The following is a 19,226-nucleotide window of genomic DNA, read 5'->3' as shown; positions in this document are numbered from 1 at the left end:
TTTAGTTAAATTTATCAATTGATACTTCGAAATTTTTAAATCGAGATACGGAATTTTAAAAATCGATTAATCGATTAATATCTTGAATTTAAAAATTGATGCATTGATTTTCGAATCGATATCGTTAAATTTATTTAATAAAATCGATTTATTAATATCATGATTTTTAAATCGATAGATCGAATTTTGAATCGATTTATTAAAATTGCTCAATTAATATCTTGAATTTGATTAAATCGAAATATCAAATATATATAAATCGTCACACATATTTATTGAAATTAAATCGATAGATCGATATATTAAAATCAAAATTGAGACATCGATAACACAAGCGATGTATGCATTTTTCTATTGATTCACTAAAATCAATTAATTTATTTGATTCGATCAATTAGTATCGACTTAAAAATCGATCTATAAAAACAAATCAATACTTCGATTTTAATAATCGATTTATCGAAATAAATAAATCGATCTAGTAAAACAAATATCAATAAAAATCGTCGAATAATTATTTGAATTTTTTAATCGATAAATCGATATCTCGATTGTAGATCGATTAGGATTTTTTTTATTTTTCTTTATCATATAATTTTTTTTTATTTTTTAATTAATAAAAAAAAAAATTTTTACTGTTAATGAATAAAAAACTTACTTTTTTTTGAATTATCTGGATCACGTATAAAACTAATAGTTACTTTGAAATTATCAGTATTAGCCAAGGTATTGTAAGGTCTATCATTAGGCGTTGGTGCAGTAAATAATACATGATTTGGTATGACATGGCCATCAATTACCTGATGATCTATTTTAGTTGGTCTTACTGATGGCTAAAAAAAATTTAATTAATTATGACACATTAATTAATTACTCTTATTTTTAAAAGGCATAAATAAAAACAAAGAACAAGAGATAGAGTTGAACGCATATATGGTTTATTCTTTAATGAGCTTTTTCATCCGAGCCTTATGTTGTCGACATCCGTTACCTACACTCTACTCTACTCTACTCAACTCTACTCTGTCTCTTTAACTTACACTGTCTGCTTTTATATAAACTTGTACTACTAAACCACACATTTTTTGTAGATTCAGTACTGTGGCTTACTCCCACTATTCACGTTTTCTGACTCACATTTTATATAAGGTATTACACTAACTCGTAAAAGACCAAATATTTAATTACCCTACGCGGATTAATTATACACAATATTTAAAACTCATTTATTTTTACAACGATATAGTCTTCAATTTAATTTTTTTTAATTAAAACAATTTAATTATTTAACCTCTGATGTCACTTTTTATAAAGAATTCAAAATAATTCATTTCATTTGCGGGCCTAAGTTGCCCCTGATTTCCCTAATTGATAAAAAAAAATTTCACGCTCATATATTTACATAAAATTAAATACCCTTTAAAATGAATACCAACAAGACATACTTATTTTTAATGGCCCATAATATATACATATATTTTAATATATATACACTATACATTTTTATAAAATTAAAAATAAGTATGGCTTGTTGGTACTCATTTTAAAGGGCGTTTAATTTCCTACGCGAAATAATTGGAAAAAAAATTTTTCACATTTTGAAATTATTGAAAATAAAATTTTTTAATTATTTTGAAAAAAAAAATTTTTTTTAACATTCTTAATTACATAAGAATTTGATGACCTTTCAAACGAATACCGACAAGCCATACTTTAATTACTGTAAGCATATTAATATCATATATATACATATATATAAATATATGTGTATATAATTCAGAATATTTAAAATAAGTAGGTCATGTTGGTACTCATTTGAAAAAGCGTAAAATTTTCTACTCACTTTTATAATTAAAAATTAATTATTTAAATTAAAGCTCGCCATATTATTCAAGTGTAAGGTGAAATTATAAAAAAAATATATAGGAAATTAAATTTAAATATTGACGTTATATATATAAATACATCTAAAAAAGTGACTTTGATGTCTATCATTGAATTTCATGTCACGTTTTTTTTTATTTTATCAAATTTACTTAAATTTTTCTATACGAGTTTACAAGTTACCGAGTTGCGTTCTGCACGTTCTACATAACGAGACAGAAATAAAATTTTCTGTCATGTATGTTATATTTTATATATATAAATATAAGGTTAAAGGAAAAAAATATATTTTCAAAGTTGAATTTAAACTTTTAAACTTTAAAAAATTATTATTATTATTATTATTATTATTTATTTTCAATTACCTTAAAACCTTCTTCATCGGGTATAAAAAATGTATACCCACCCTCAGCTTTAAATATATCTTCTTTATTATTTAACAATACTCTTTGACGAAATGTTCTGGAAGTAAAAATTATATATATTCAATATTAATTTATAATCATTTTTATGATTATTATTTTTAATACAAATGTATCAGGATTTGAAGAATCATATATTATATACCTTATTCTAAATTGACCAAGATTAATACTGTCACTTTGATTCAAAAATTGAAATGCATTTGGATTAGATATCAATGAGTCCGGTGAGTTTGATAATACTGGTTCGAGTACTTCTGATATTTTATGAAGAACCTAAAATTAAATCGATTACAAAATACAATTATTGTTATAATTCATAAATTATTAATACTACAATAATAATAAAATTTATTAGAGAGGAATAAAACAAAAAAAAAAATTTTTTTTGTTTGAAATTTTTCATTAAGAAATATTTGAATTTTTAATATTGTAGTACATAAAATGCTTTTGTTGTGATTCATTACAATATAATTATCTCCGTCATTTGCACTCGTGCTATGTCTTGTAAATTTATAGACATATATATATATATATATATTATAAATTTTTTAAAATACAAAAACTTAAACCTTGACTTTCGTACTGTGTAAAATAACAATATATATATATATATATATATATATATATATATATATATATATATATATATATATATATATATATATATATATATATATATATATATAATATAAAGACATTTTGTATGAATTGTTTGCGAAGCTTTTGAATTCTTGAGCTAAAATGAAAGTTCTCAGATTCTGAAGTTCTTGAATTTCAAAGGGTTTTTTTTTTAATTTTGTTAAAGTAATTGTATTCAATTGTATTTAATAATACGTTGAAGATTTTCATTAGTCGAACATGAAGAAATAATATATATATATACATGTATACAAATAAATAATAGTTTCAACTATGAAGAAAATGATGCCTTACATATAAATTATTAATATACATGAGAAACATTTAAAGGCAAAATTTATAACGCAAACTAATTAATAAAGAGAATTGCTTATTTTTTTTCGGAACCAAGACAGTTTCATGTAATTTTAAATTTCGATTATTTCGCTCGAGAGTTATCGGATATAATTTTAAATAAGAAAAAAAAAATAAATAAAATGCTCGGTTGTTAAACTTTAGCAATAGCCCATTGATAAGTTATTGTCAAGCATCATCACATTTTTAAATTTTCCTTCGAGATAAAAACTTTGTAGTTTTGCACGATTTACTCCTCATTATTTATTTTATTTAAACTCGCCGTCATTTAACGCTGCCAGCCGTCATTGGGTCCCATTACACAATTAAATAAATCAAAGTACTGATTTATAATTATTAAATTAAAATGACATTTAGTTTTCTAAACTCTCCAAGGATTTCCCATCTCATCTGTTTCATTGATTTATTTATTTTAAGAATATATATAAATAATTGTTATTATACTGGATCGGTCGATGACATTATATATGGTAGTTATATATTTTACTCGAGTCAATATGTGTCAAAACTACTACCCCAGTAATTAAACCAAGTATCCAATTGATATTTAAATATCCGTCATCTCAATAATTATTCTCTTTATTTAAATATTTAATAAAGATCTATTTATATCACATATATTTAATTCAAATCCAGTAAATCACGCTGACCAATTTTATTTTCAATCTGGCATTTCAACTCAAGTCAAAAATTATCTTAATTTAAAATTAATAGATCCAATATTTAAAAGTTTATTTTATCATTTCCTCATCCGTCATATTTATTATTAATTTACTGGTTAATTGTTTATGAAAAAATCTTATCAATTAATTTTCTATTGCCTTTAACAAAAATTTCTTTAAATAAATTTAATAAATAAAAATATATAGGGGAGAGTGGGGTCAATAGAACCAAAAATACTTTGACATTTTTTTTTTTTTATATGAATAAAAGCAAAATGATAAGTTTTTTTTTTTTTTACAAAGTCATAATTTATTATATAGACTATCATTTCTCATAAGCACATAACAAATCATAAAAATTTTCAATAAATACGAAATTTTACAACTGCATCAAATAGTTCAATTGTCCCCCTTGCGGGGGGCAATTGAACCACTAGTCGGGGAGAATCGAACCACAAGTATTAGAACCACAAACGAATGACTTCAATGAATAATTTACTATTAATTACAGCTTAAAACTAAAATTACAACACTTCTAATGATATTTATTATTTTATACAACATTATATGTTATAACAATCACTTTTAAAACTTCTGTCAATACAATTATTTTTTTTCTTGGTTAGTTTAGCTTTTTTGACATTCTGTCAAGATGCGCGCGCATGTCTGATGCTCACAGTGTGATTTGTGTGGTTCACCCGTCCTCGAAAATACTGGTTCAATTGACCCCATATGATTTTATTGAAATAATTAGTTTTAAAAAAAATATTCAAGAACTATTTTATTAGAAGTAAAGTTAAAAATTTATGAATAATATATGTAAGAAGGTATTACAAAAAAAATTCAAAGATTACATTTGAAAATTAAAAAATAATTAAACAATTTGTCAAGAACTGAAAAACAAAGTTCAGATGCCTAAAAACACAAAAACTTGAATTTTTTTAAATTAAATCATCATATTGGTTCGAAATTTTGGTCAGACATTTTGGATAACTCATTTTCATATTTTTTTCGATTTTTTAAGCTTACTGGTTCAATTGCCCCCACTTTCCCCTACATACATTACGCAACTAGTAAAGAAAGTAAGAAATTAGAACCCGTAGAATTAGTCACCTCCGCCGATAGTGGCATTTATAATAATAATTAATTTGTTATTCATTAGCTGATTTTTAACAATTGAACCATTTATTTAATTATTAATTTAATATATATGAGTATATGCAGTAAGTGATAATAACTAACATTTTGAATTATCTTGAAATGGCAAGAAACAAAGTTTTATAACAATGTATTAAAGTACAAAAGTATATAACAACGACGTTAATTTCTATCTCAAGTATTATATTATATATATATTATATGATGAGTAAAGTTACCTTCTTACTGAGCTTGTTAATTAAATTATTTTACTAAATTCTCTCTATATATATATTTATTATAAACTAGAAAATTTTAAGTCACGTAGATTATATGTTTGATAATTAATTCTTATTAACAATTAGTCACTAAGTTTTTAATTTGTTTTTAAGTGAAATGCGCTTATAGATAAGTAATTGATAAATAAAATTTTGAGTCATAAATTAATTAATTAATAAAATGTAATTAAGAAAAGAGCAATTAATTTTTTTACATAAATGTCTTATTATTATATCATTCATACAATTTTTGTATTCAGTACAACGAGAACTTTTGTTTGAGTACCCACACGACTAAGAAAAAAAAAAATGAAAACAATGATAATTAAAATTGCTCGTGTAATAATATCGTGATTATAACCCTCAGTACTTCAGTAAAAATAATCAGATAAATAAAAAAAAAAAAAAAAGTAATAATAATAGTAATATTGATGATAATAATAATAATGGTAATTTGAACGTCGATTGTCTCCAAAATCTCTATTTACATTTTTCATAAAAAAGCGAGGCTTCTATAAGTAAACACACAAATGACTAGAGCACAAAAGACACAAAGGGTACGTCGCGACAGCCCGGCGTCGCGACGTCGTATCCCAGCCGCTTACTCACCCTAAGAATATTTTTATTTGCGGATATACTTTGCTAAGGAATAAACCACTTCCTCTAATTGATTGTGCAAATTTAATTGCTCTAATAATCTTTCATTTTTTTTTTTTCTTGAAAATCTCATAAAGGAGTTTTCAATCTCACTGATTATATAATCATCATTAGTATCGTTATTTTTAAAAAAATCGATCATTAAAACTTGAGAAAATTTTTTTTTCACCAAAACTAAATACTTTCCTTTAAAGTTCATCAAATTTTACGCAAAATGACCACTTCAAATATTTATTTTTGCCCATAAAATTATTCATAAAAAAATCTTAAAGTCATCAAAATTTATTTTTTTTTAAATTATATAATTTTTACTTTTTAAAATTAATTTTCATATCAAAAAAATTATTTTTTGTTAAAATTAATTACCGTCATTTAAAGACCATTAAGTTCCGCGTAAAATGACCACTTCTAAAATTTATTTTTGTCCATAAAATTATCCATAAAAAATCCTAAACAAAGTCATCAAAAACTTCTTATTTTTAAATTTAATAATTTTCACTTTAAAATTATTTTTCATAACAAAAAAATTTTTTTCCATTAAAATTCATTACCGTTACTTAAAGGCCATTACATTCTACGTAACGCGACCACTTCAAATATTTATTTTTGTCCATAAAATTATTCATAAAAAAATCATAAACAAAGTCATCAAAAATTTCTTATTTTAAAATTTAATAATTTTCACTCTTTAAAATTATTTTTCATAACAAAATAATTATTTTTCATTAAAATTAATTATTGTCGCTTAAAGACCATTAAATTCCGTATAAATTAACCACCTCAAATATTTAATTTTACCCATAAATTTTCTATAAAAAATTAATAAACAAAAACTTTAATAAAAGTTTTTAGATGGATGTCGAAAAAAAAAAATACATATATGTATATCTATATATAAGATTGTTATACAGTGACTCAAATATTAATAACAATTATTATTTAATGGCTTCTTCTTAATCTTCTTCCTCTTCTTCTTCAATTAATTACTCGAAAAAAAAAAATTTAATAAAAATTCAGATATGAAATTTAAAATTTAAAATTTAATAAAACATAATAAATGAAAGCATTTGAGATTAATCAGTGAAACTCTCATTATAAGCACCAGTACACAGTTAAGAATAAAGTATACTGCAGTTTGCAGTGTATAGTCTAGGTACACACTTGGTTAGTTGGTTTCATGACCCGCAAGGATTTTATCGCCGAGTTAATTTAAAAGATAAAGCTGATACGCAATATCGTGTTCTCTATTCTTTCAATCTTTTATTTTATTTTCTTTCTCTAATTAATTTGAAATTTTTTTTTTCTTTGCTTATTTTCTCTTTCATCCCTTCTTTAGATTTAAGTTGTTACAATAACTGTCCTCGAGATGGCCATTACACCCTCAAGCTTTACTAATTAAATAATAAAAAAATTTTAAATTTCCCGCTAGGAAAATTAAAAATTTTCAAAAAAGGAAAGTTGTTGTTTTCAGTTCGATTTTAAAAAATCGACTTTTCATCAGATGTCGACGTTTTGAAATCTTAGGAAATTATTCTATTTTCAGATTGATGTCCGAGTGTGTGTATGTAAATTTTTCTTATCCGGCAAGTGGTTTATGAGTTATACAAAAAAAAAAAACCCTCTTAAAAATTTATTCATTTCTAAGCCTTGGTGAGCTCTTTTGATTGCCGCCAAGTAGGTTAAATCTGTTGATTAGTTTGAAAGATATCGTCGGTCAAGTAATCATTTTTTCAAACTTTCTCAGCTTGTCTATAAAATAATTTATAAATTTTTCAAAAAATTAAAACATAAATTATTGTTCAAAATTTTGTTTTTAACAACATTACTATCATTTTATTGTAAATTAACTTGAAATCTAAAGTTTAAGTACCACCACATGTAAAAATAAAAAAAAATTTGATATTTTCCAAAAACATCTAATTTTTCATTTTTAAAAAATAATAAATAACTACTATTTAAATTTCGTGTTTAATTAAACTGTTGGAATTTAAATTAAAAATATTTTCATTTACTTCATTATTTTATTTTAACATTCTACTGAAAAAAAAAAAAAAAAAAAAAATAATAATAAATAAAATTATGACGATAGTAGTTTTGGGAATTGTAATGGTATCGAGTACAATTCGCGGTCGGATTCCCATTGGAAGTGGTAAATTTTGTGGTTTAAATAGAAGAGAACAATGGATTATTTCTCATACATATTTCACAGTCGACTTTTTACCCTCGTTCTAATTTTCCACACTCTCAGTATCTCTTCCAACCCTCTATTATTTCCTATCATTTTATATTGTGGTCTAACTCATACTCATTACGTCGTTACATATCTCCGCTACTAATTATTATTATTGTTATTATGATAAAAATAAACTAATTAATTATTAAAATAGTGGAGATACTGGAGACTTATTTCAAAGTTCAAAATTTTAAAAAAATTTTTGAAACTCAAAAAGGCAAATAATTTACACCATTCGCTTTTTAGGCGTTTAAAAAATTTCTTTTTTAATTTTTAGCTCTAAAATAAGTTTACCAAACGATTGGCAAAGAAAAAAATATTCATGCGCTTTTTTGGAATTAATAACGCAATATTTACTTAATTAAATGAACTTTTGTTGAAAGAAATAAAAAATCAATCGATAAAGTTCATAAAAAATAATTAAAAAGTAAATGAATAATAAATATGACAGATGAGGAAATGATAAAATAAACTTTTAAATATTGGATCTATTAATTTTAAATTAAGATAATTTTTGACTTGAGTTGAAATGCCAGATTGAAAATAAAATTGGTCAGCGTGATTTACTGGATTTGAATTAAATATATGTGATATAAATAGATCTTTATTAAATATTTAAATAAAGAGAATAATTATTGAGATGACGGATATTTAAATATCAATTGGATACTTGGTTTAATTACTGGGGTAGTAGTTTTGACACATATTGACTCGAGTAAAATATATAACTACCATATATAATGTCATCGACCGATCCAGTATAATAACAATTATTTATATATATTCTTAAAATAAATAAATCAATGAAACAGATGAGATGGGAAATCCTTGGAGAGTTTAGAAAACTAAATGTCATTTTAATTTAATAATTATAAATCAGTACTTTAATTTATTTAATTGTGTAATGGGACCCAATGACGGCTGGCAGCGTTAAATGACGGCGAGTTTAAATAAAATAAATAATGAGGAGTAAATCGTGGAAAACTACAAAGTTTTTATCTCGAAGGAAAATTTTAAAATGTGATGATGCTTGACAATAACTTATCAATGGGCTATTGCTAAAGTTTAACAACCGAGCATTTTATTTATTTTTTATTCTTATTTAAAATTATATCCGATAACTCTCGAGCGAAATAATCGAATTGTAAAATTACATCAAGCTGTCTTCGTTCTGAAAAATATAAGCAATCCTCTTTATTAATTAGTTTACGTTATAAATTATTAACACTCGAAAAATGTTGTTTATTAAATACTTACTTAATTTGCTAAAATAAGCTTAAATATTAAATTTACAAGGCGGGAGGTATTAAAAACAATAAATTGAGTTGGTTAAAATTCATCAAAATTAATTACTAACGAGTAACGAAAAGACCTAAAGGCTTGAGTAAAGCTTATTAAAAGCTCGTTACAATGACTACGCGTTTACTAATATTACATTCCATGGTGTATTAGCACTCTATATATTTTCATTAGATTTTACTGGAGAACGAAACTGAGCGAATTTACCCTGCGATCTCTCGTTCAATGGAAACTTTACTTTATATCATATGAGTTTAAAACTTTATAATGTATACTGTGTTAATTTTATCACTAGTACATACGGCTAATGAGAAATTAGTTCAACTAGTTATTATTATTACTAATATTTAATTAATACCCGAGGTTTTGTAAAAGTTTTTTTTTTTTTTCATCTACAAAATAGTTTCTCCTTATAGAAATAATTAAGACGCTTCGTTTGAATACCCACATGGCCACAAAAAAAAAATTTTATTTTTTTCCAAAAATCGAAAAATTCTTTAAAAAAAAAAAAATTTTTTTTTTTTTACAATTTTTAAGTCAACGAACTTGAGAGCTCTAGTTTGAGTACCCAGAAGCCTATAAAATAGTCAACTTTATTTTTGAAAAAAAAAAAAAAAAAAAAAAGAAAATGTTTATTCTTAAATTACCTGAGTTTTTTCTCCAATAGGCGTATTAATTTTCGATCTAAAATTACTTCCTTCCAGTATCTTAGCATTATTAATATAAATTTCATCTTGTGGATGCCCGCGTTTTCTTGTGACCCAAAGTGGAGGATTTCCTTCAAGTTCTGACGAAATTGTGTCGCCAAGTTCGTCAGTCGTCTTTGGTAAATTTGCTGTAACAAAAATAAGAAAATGATTTTTATTACAAAAAAAAAAAAATTAATGACACTTTAGTTGAGTGCAGAAATTTTTACACAAGACAGCTATTGCTATATATATGTATATGAGTACGAACAAATGTCTAGGACAGTAAGAGGAGAATGAGGAGATTGTAGCCGTAGTCATTGTCGTTGCCGCTGATTGCACTATCACATATGTGTGATAGCATTACAATGTGATGTGATGCGACATACGGGCTTGAGCTTTTGGTTGATAGTACGTGAGACAGAAGCTGGAACAATTGTTAGACAAGTGTAGAAACTAGGAAATGAACTTTAAAGCTAAAGCTTGTATGATCATGACCTCACCATCTGTAGTCTTATATATATACACGTACTTTTGTGCAATCTCATTTTAAGCATACGGTCAACTAGAAAACCTATTTTCCTTGTGTTTCAGTATCCCTTTATCCGTGATTTCGCAGGTTATTTACCTTATTAAAGGTTATATTTTATTAGATTTTAAAATTAGTACAAATTTGACATGGAAAAAATGAACTTAGGGGAGACCGGGTACTGTGACCCCTTTCAAAAATTTGGTAAAATTTTTTTTTTTATTTTCGGTCAAATCATGTTATCTCTGATGTTTTAAAGATATTTAAGGTTGATTTGTGATATCTGGGGCATAATGGATCACATGAAAAAAAATTTGCTACAGAAAAATTATTTTTTTTCAAAAATAAAATGAATTTGAACAATCTATTGATTAAAGCTCTTTAGGCCAATAGATTATATTGTTGTTTTTTTAATTTTTTAAAATTGAGTTTGTAGTTTTTTTTATGCTTAGTTACTCGAGATATGAAAGCTTTAATTTAAATGCGTATACATGACTAAACAAATTTTAAAAAAAATTTTTGAAAACTTAAAAATACGAATTTAAAAAAAAAATTCCTTTTTAAATTTATATCAGTTAACATGAGAACGTTAAATTCAATGCCTACATGACCATAAAAAAATTTTCAAAATTTTGGGAAACAAAAACACGAATTTCAAAAAAAATTTATTTCTCAAAATAAATTTTATTTTCATGTTAATTCACACAAGATCAACTCGAATACCCACATAACTGATAAAATTAAAAAATTTTTAAATCCTCAAAAAAAAACAAATTTTGAGAAAAAAATTTTTTTTTTTTAAATCGACGTCATATTCATGTAAATAAACTCAGTAGCGTTACTTTAAGTACCAACATGACTATAAAAATCTGAAACATAATTTTGACTAAATTTCAAAACTTTTTTTTAAAATTCAATTTTTATCGGCTTGCATTTAGACGTTTATTTTTTAATTCTTGTTCCTCTTTTATAGAGTGTTCAAGAATGTGTTCTTTTACTTTTTTTGCATCCTCATAATTAATAAAATTTCTTTTCTTTGTAAAAGATTTAGCAATTTTTTTATTCAACGGATGTGCATTTCCTTCATCCAAATCTATTTCAATATAATATTTAAATAAGTAATTAAGTGCGTCAACAATAGTAAATTTTCCTAGTCTCATAACATCTTCAATATTAAAATAATTAATAATCGGCGGGCCGTGTGATTTGTACTCATTAAATACAATGCTATAATCAATCGGATAGCAAGTAGGGCTTAAAAATTTTTCCTTGACTGTTATCGCATCAATAATAAGTGTCGGTGTCATTTTTTTCGGGCAATCAAATGCTTTCAGTGAATTTAAAACATAACAGTAACCATTTATCGCCCAAAAACTCCAGTCGAATGGACGAATGACAATCAATCGATCGCATTTTGATTTTATTGATTGGTCATATATTTCTAAATATGTCGGTCGGAAATTATATGACGATGATATTTGATCAAATACTTGCTCTGGTGATGCGTAAGATTTTTTTAATAAAATTACTTTCATACATAAACTCAGTATAATTATCAGGTAAAATGATATCATAAATTCTGCAGCCATTATTTATAATTTTATTTTTTTATCTAATAATAAGTATATAAATAAAAAAAAATGAATTAATAAAGAATGATAAATGTGGTGGGTATTAAAGCGTGAGTCAGTTAAATTAAGGAAGTGGGTGGGGGCGATAGTGTGATTAATTAGGAGACATTTATAAATTTGTTGTATAAAATGTTTCATTAAAGTAATGGACGGGAGTTTAATTATAGATTTTTTTTTTTTATTTTTTTTTTAGAGTGAGGAAATATTTTGTTTAGATTTTTGAATTTATGTTGGGGATTTAAATTATTTGAAACTTTATTTTTAAATATTCTATGTTTTGAGGTTTTCATATTTAAAAATTAATTTTGAATGTGGCGGGAAATTTTAAATAACAGAATTTTAAATTTTACTTTTTTTATTTTTGAATAGTTATTGAAAGTATTTGGTATTAAGATGGGACAGTTTAAAAAATTTTATGGGAATTTTTGAGTGTCGAAATTTTAAATTTTAATAATTTGATGATTGACAATGAATTTTTATTATTATGGGGATCTTTGAGAGTCGGAATTATAAATTTCGATATTTTGATGTTTAAAAATGAATTTTTAGTTTTGTGGGAATTTTCAATGCTATGGGAATTTTAATTGTTATGGGAATTTTCAAGTGTCAGAATTAAAAACTTAAAGATTTTGAAATTTTTAAATTAATTTGAATTGTTATGAGAATTTTGAAGTGTCAAAATTTTCAATATTAATATTTTGATGTTTGACAATTAATTTCGAGTCAAGTAAAATTTTAAGATCTATAATTTCAAATTTTAATATTCATATAAAACATTTGGTACCAATATGTAACAGCTCGAAAAATTTTCCTTTCTAAAATAGTTTTGAAAAAATAATTTCAATTCTCTTGGCGGGAAGTTAGAAAATTTTGAAAAATAAAAAAGTTAGACAATTTTTAGCGCGAAAAATTTAAAATTTTTAAATGATTTATTTAAAAAAAAATGGACGAAATTATTATAAATATTTAAATATGACGTTTATATATATTGAAATGGAATTAAATCGATGTATCGATATTTTAAATCTTAACTCAGGCTTAGGCAATTTGCTGTCATTTGCAGACCTCGAATAACTCAATATATATATATATATATAATAAATATATCAGTGCGAACACACAACCGAGTTCTCACTGCGGTGGCAGCAGCTGCCAGCCAACAGCCAGCTGCCTTAACATTTTATCCCCTCCCCGCGTTCTCTTCAAACACAAACCAACAACCAACCAAATTGCTTAACTCTTGAACACTAAACAGAAACACATTCGTTACAAGTTAACGCTCGCGTCATAGAATATTGGAGTGCTAAAACATTTTTAAATTAATTATTATCTGTGTAATAATTAAATTTTTAATTAAAATATTTATAACTCATAAAACCAATTAACATCAAGTTGATTTATAAATTAGCAGATGACAAGTCAATTAAAATCTTTTGTTTTCAAGAACTTATTGAATATTTAAAAAACATTAATTAATAATTAATTGGGTAATTAAGACAATGGATGATGTATCAGTATCAAAGGTAATTATTTAATTGTTGAAAAGTAATTATTATTTATTACTGCAATAACCTGTTGCATACCGGCGAGATAACCTTCAATTTAAATGGCGGGAAATTTGAATTTAAATTTTTATAAAAACAAAAATTACATTCATTGAGTGTTATATCTATTTATATATATTTGGAGTAATTTTTTCTTTCATATTTTACACATATTTTTAATTATTAAAAAAAAGCGGAAAATTAAAAATTTGAATTTAAATTTTTATTAAAATAAATAATTATTTATTTAGTTATAAATTTTCATATTAATTTTAAATATCTCTGAGAAATTAATCACATATTTTTTTAATTAGTAAAAGAGCGGGAATTTTTTAATTTGAATTTGAAAATTTTTCCCGCAAACATAAGACAAATTACAAATAAAAAAATTAAACAATCGAAAATATAAAAATAAATAAATTTATAGACGCATTTTTAAATTCTGTAAATGTGCATTTTTTAAATTTTATTTGATTTTTATTTAATTCACTTATTTTAAAATTTTTTAAATTTACAACTGTCCGCTACACTCACACTCATAAAAAATTTATAATTACCGTCAGTTTAAAAAATTCTTTAATGATTTAAAAAATTTTTAATTATGAAATTTTCATAATTTTTTATTTTTCCGAATTATTCTCGAAAGTTTAAAAATTTCACATTTTCTTTTTAAAATTCATTATTTTCTTTAACTCAGTATCAAATTAATTAAAATTTTAATTAACAATTAATTGGTATAAATTAATTAGATACAAATTTTAAATAATATTTTTTAAGGGAGTGTTTGCTCACAAAGGAAATTACAAAATAGGAAGCGCGCGAAAAAAATCACAAGGAAATTTAAATATTTATGACAATGAGCTTTGGTATGATGCTTATAAAAATGTTTGGTCGACAATTAAAAATTGTGCAGAGGTAATTGATTACTAATAATTAATTATTAATATTAACAATTAATAAAGAAATGATATTATTAATTTTTTTTATAGGAAATAAATAATAGTATGTTCAAACAAATATTGATTGACATTAAAATATATATAAAAGACATAAAAGATAATGATAATAATAATTTTTTAAATGAAATATCAACAGCTATTTTACTAACCGGTAATTTATAAGGTTCTTATTAATCGATCAATTGATTAATGGCTGAATAAATTTAATTAAAATTTTAGGTGTAAATCTTCCGGATCATGATGAATTATTTCGTAAATTGTCACTACAAATATCGAGTATCACTAAATATATTGCTGTTATACAATCGAGGGACTCGGGTAGCATGAAATCATTGATAGAAGAAATGATTTTTCAGTTGATAAATGGATCTGAGGTAGAAAATTTTATTTATACATTTATTTTTAATATCATTATTATTATTATTTTCAATTTTACATTAAAGGACGAAGTACTGGTGAAAAAAAGTCAGTGTACATTGAGAGTATTAGAGACTTGGTACAAAGATAAATCTATGAAAATTCCGCTTGTTATTGTAATCCCGGATTTTGAAACTTTTAATCCGATTATACTTCGTGACTTTATATTGGTCTTAAGGTAAATATATGAGTGATAAATTATATATTTTTGGCGTGTGGGTATCGAGAGCTTTTGTTTGAGTACCCACAAGACAGGAAAAAAGTATGAATAATTTATATTTTCAAAATTATTTTTTTTGGAAATTATTTATTTTTTTATGTTAACTAACTTGAGAGGTTTTGTTTGAGTACCCACATGACCACAATAAAATATGAAATTTTTTTAGTAAAAAAAAATTTTTTTTTTTTAGTTCATACAGAAAATCTATAAAATTTGTATTAATTTTTGGAGTCGCGACAACTCTTCATGCCGTTCACAGATCATTACCATACGACGCGACGTCGAAACTCCGAGTTCAAGTAAATAATAAAACAAATAAAATTCTCATATGCAAATATTTCGTGTGTAACTAAAAACTTTTAGATAAGTATAACACACAAAGCATTAAATTTACAGTTTGTTTTAAATTCCAATGAAAAACAAAAATAACAGCAACAGAAACTAAATACTAAATAAACTTTTGCCTTCACTAGTTTATTTTTCTTTCCCTATTTCTGTGTTTATGTTCTCTACTTTTACTGAGTCCACATTTTTTTACTACTTTACATTTTTAAAAACTAGTAAAAATATGAATTGCTAATTTGTTTCGTTTGTTTTTTTTTCTTGGTCAGGTTTTTTATACACAGAGACAGGACAAAAGTTTGTCAGATATTTTAGAGGGAACAGTTTTTTCAGGAAAAACATCATTCATGTTAACAGGACGTGCATTTCAATTATTAACTGATATATTTTTGTTCTATGATTTTTCTGTTGATTCTTTTCTACAAGGCTACAAGGTAATTTTATATATTTATTATTACTCATGGAGTAAATTAAAAAATGAATACTAGACTCGAATTTGTGACTAAATTTCTTTTAATTCGAGTACCCACATCGATATATTTTGACGAAAAAAATTTAAACGTCAATTAATTGTCATATTAATTACTCAGAAATTAATTTATACAAATGTATCATTGTTGGTACTCATTTTACTCGGACTTTCACAAGTAATCAGATTCATTATGTTAAAATTAAAAATTGATCAAATTTTTTAACTTGTAATTTTATTTTTTTTTTTTTTTTTATAATTAGCACAGACTAATTTGTGATGAAATTTCCTGTAGTTCGAGTACCCACATCAATATATTTAAAAAAAGTGCTGGTAAAATGCAATCAGTGATTTAATAAATAATTAAATTATTAAATAAATTATATAGTAATGACTTTATTGGAACATACTATTGTGGGTACTCATTTAATTGGAAATTTTATGAACTACTCAAATATGCTATCAAAATTAATTAAAAAAAAAAAAGAAAAAAAAACATTTTAAACTTTTTTTTTAGCTGTGTATGTTTCAACATTTTTATGGCAATAGAATATCATATTTATGCTGTGACCGTGAAAATATTGAAGAAGCTGTTGACAAATTATCGGACGATGATCTAGATGAAGTTAGAAATTTACCCTCAATTGTTAAGTATACAGATAATTGGAAAATAGCGAGTAAAGAAAAAATAACAGATAGTGCATTTAAATGGCTGCTTGTTAAATTACTGAAAGAATTCCACGATTTTAAAAGTGGATTTTTTATTATCCTAAAGTGTTTGCATTATTTGGTTTCGTCGCTACCCGGCGCACCCTTGGGTAAACAGGTAATTTTTTTTTTTACTGTTCATTTATTTATCTACTGAATTTTTCAGCTTAGCACTCGTTTAAACATACAAGACTACTTACAAATTAAATGCTCGATATTTCTTGTATAATTCAAATAAACTTTACCCATAAATATATACTTATGTATATATTTTTGAAATTAGTGCATCGGGGGCTCTTGTTTGAGCACCCACATGATGGGAAAATTTTTCAAAAAAATTTTGAAAAAAAAAAAAAAAAAAAAAAAAAAAAAAAATTATTTGTATTATTTTTTATGTAAACTAACTCGAGAGCTCTTGTTTGAGTACCCACATGCCCTATAAAAAAAATAGCTTGAATTTTTAAAAAAATAAAATTTTTATTAAAATTATTCACAGCTTCGTGAAGTTTACGCAACAGCAGTAACGTGTGATCTAATAGAAACTCATGAGTACAAAGAATGTCTTAAACTTTTAAATTTTCTTTCAAAATCCGAATTGATAACAAAATTAGAAAATTTTATTAAAATAATAAAAGATAATTCTGGCGATAAAAATGATTTTAATCACGTACTAATTAACCTTGAAGATCGTTTGAATAAAATTAGAGAAGCAAGTTTAGAAATTACAACAGAAGAAGTACAAGTTTTAACTCCAACTTCAAAATTAAGCCGAACTTCATTTAGAGAAGTAATTGATTAATTATTTATTTTTTCATTGATAATAATAATCAATAGTTAATAAATATGATGAATGTTATTCCGTAGAAATTATTGAATAAAGCACAGGAACATTCAAAATCACCATTCAAACACGCACAAGCCGAATTAATGAATTATTTAAATAATTTGATGGCGATTCATTTGAAAAATCCAAATCGCCTACCAGCAAGCGAAATATTTTGTTTTAGTGATGCTAATGCTGGCAAACATCATTTGCGTGGTTCATTACGTGCCGCCATACATATGGGATTAAATGATCCATCGATTTATTTAAATGTGAGTAGAAAAAATATTAATGATATAAATTTGGGTGACGACAATTTTATGATAGTCATCATCAGTATTTCTTTTTTTTAAGTATAACTACCGAATTATTGATTTTATGGTAAAAATAAATCAGAACTTTTTTGTTGTAAATTTAATTTGCTACAGAAAAGGTCCCTAGCAATTTTACGCTTGTTCTAACCTTTTAACTGCAAATCAAATTTTAGGAAAAGAACTGAAAAAAATAAATTTTTAGTTCCAATAGAAATTTTTTTCAATTTTTTATTGTAATTTTTAAATTATTGATTTTATGATAAAAATTAATTAGTACTTTTTTGTAGTAAATTTAATTCTCTATAAAAAAGCTCCTTAGAAATTTTAGTGTATCTCAAATACTACGGGAGTAAAAATAATATTTATTGTGAAAATTACTTTTTTTATTACTGCAGCTGCTTATTATTTAATAGAGTAATTAAAACAATATTTATTGTTATGATATTATCAACAATTATTAAAATGTTTATAAAAATGTTGGTGTAATCGTGAGATGATTGGTTTCTATATAATATATATATAGCAAGTAGTTATTTAGTCCGTGATAATGATAATTATTTTTGGTCGATTGCAGAGTCACCTCCGCCCTTGACCCTCTTCTGCCTAAAATATTATTACTATTAAAGGGTACTTGTTGTTAGTATCCTTTATAACAATGAATAAATATAATAGCAAAGGTTTAAATAAACGTGGAAAAATATTTATTTCCGGTTGTGTCCTCATCCGCTCTCATCGCATTCCAACAGTTTTATTTCCTACACCGACCCACCGATTATTTATCATACTCATAATTATTGTTTTATTCATTAAACCGACACTATTTAATAACAATCATAATAATACTAGTAAATAAATCTAAATGTATGTTAATAAAAATAACTAGATTTGTTGTAGTAGAGCTTAAAACCGATTTTCAATTCTCAGACCCATTCACTTCAAAATGGCTGTCCTCATCTCATGCAAATGGCCGACTGTATTATTTTGAAATCATCAGTTGTACGAATAATCTTTAAGAT

General features: G+C 24.4%; 3 protein-coding genes across 6 annotated transcripts in view; 1 reads left to right on the top strand and 2 right to left on the bottom strand.

The window, feature by feature from the left end:
• Window positions 1-19,226, bottom strand: part of LOC103580589 (fasciclin-1) — a 168,320-nt gene that overhangs the window by 20,947 nt on the left and 128,147 nt on the right. For both annotated transcript variants that reach the window (XM_008562400.2, XM_053738652.1), the window contains exons 3-6: window positions 10,216-10,403; window positions 2,452-2,582; window positions 2,250-2,346; window positions 659-833 (exon numbers count right to left, since the gene is read on the bottom strand). In XM_008562400.2, the coding sequence (XP_008560622.1) occupies window positions 659-833; window positions 2,250-2,346; window positions 2,452-2,582; window positions 10,216-10,403 (591 nt within the window). The remainder of the gene's footprint in view (window positions 1-658; window positions 834-2,249; window positions 2,347-2,451; window positions 2,583-10,215; window positions 10,404-19,226) is intronic.
• The window catches only part of LOC103580588 (origin recognition complex subunit 3), a 91,903-nt gene that overhangs the window by 10,298 nt on the left and 62,379 nt on the right, over window positions 1-19,226 (top strand). The window contains exons 2-11 of one of the 3 annotated variants that reach the window (XM_053738651.1): window positions 13,826-13,937; window positions 14,736-14,873; window positions 14,948-15,068; window positions 15,137-15,291; window positions 15,361-15,512; window positions 15,745-15,853; window positions 16,166-16,330; window positions 16,883-17,191; window positions 17,570-17,860; window positions 17,938-18,168. In XM_053738651.1, the coding sequence (XP_053594626.1) occupies window positions 13,914-13,937; window positions 14,736-14,873; window positions 14,948-15,068; window positions 15,137-15,291; window positions 15,361-15,512; window positions 15,745-15,853; window positions 16,166-16,330; window positions 16,883-17,191; window positions 17,570-17,860; window positions 17,938-18,168 (1,695 nt within the window). In that variant the 5' untranslated portion in view covers window positions 13,826-13,913. Of the gene's footprint in view, window positions 1-13,610; window positions 13,938-14,735; window positions 14,874-14,947; window positions 15,069-15,136; window positions 15,292-15,360; window positions 15,513-15,744; window positions 15,854-16,165; window positions 16,331-16,882; window positions 17,192-17,569; window positions 17,861-17,937; window positions 18,169-19,226 lie in introns of those variants that run through there. The other 2 variants (XM_053738650.1, XM_008562397.2) reach the window with 2 other exon arrangements.
• Window positions 11,592-12,404, bottom strand: Pif-4 (per os infectivity factor pif-4 (19kDa)). Its single transcript, NM_001414864.1, has one exon. It carries the CDS (start codon window positions 12,370-12,372, stop codon window positions 11,704-11,706), a length of 669 nt encoding a protein of 222 aa, NP_001401793.1. The 5' UTR covers window positions 12,373-12,404; the 3' UTR covers window positions 11,592-11,703.

This window comes from Microplitis demolitor, chromosome 4 (assembly GCF_026212275.2).
Source record: "Microplitis demolitor isolate Queensland-Clemson2020A chromosome 4, iyMicDemo2.1a, whole genome shotgun sequence".
Classification (NCBI taxonomy): domain Eukaryota; kingdom Metazoa; phylum Arthropoda; class Insecta; order Hymenoptera; family Braconidae; genus Microplitis; species Microplitis demolitor.
Note: the sequence above shows the minus strand (reverse complement) of the source record. Positions and strands in the feature narration are given on the sequence as shown.

Coding starts and splice junctions, on each gene's coding strand:
- Pif-4 (NM_001414864.1), bottom strand. CDS start 12,372: ATGGCTGCAGAATTTATGATATCATTTTACCTGATAATTATACTGAGT.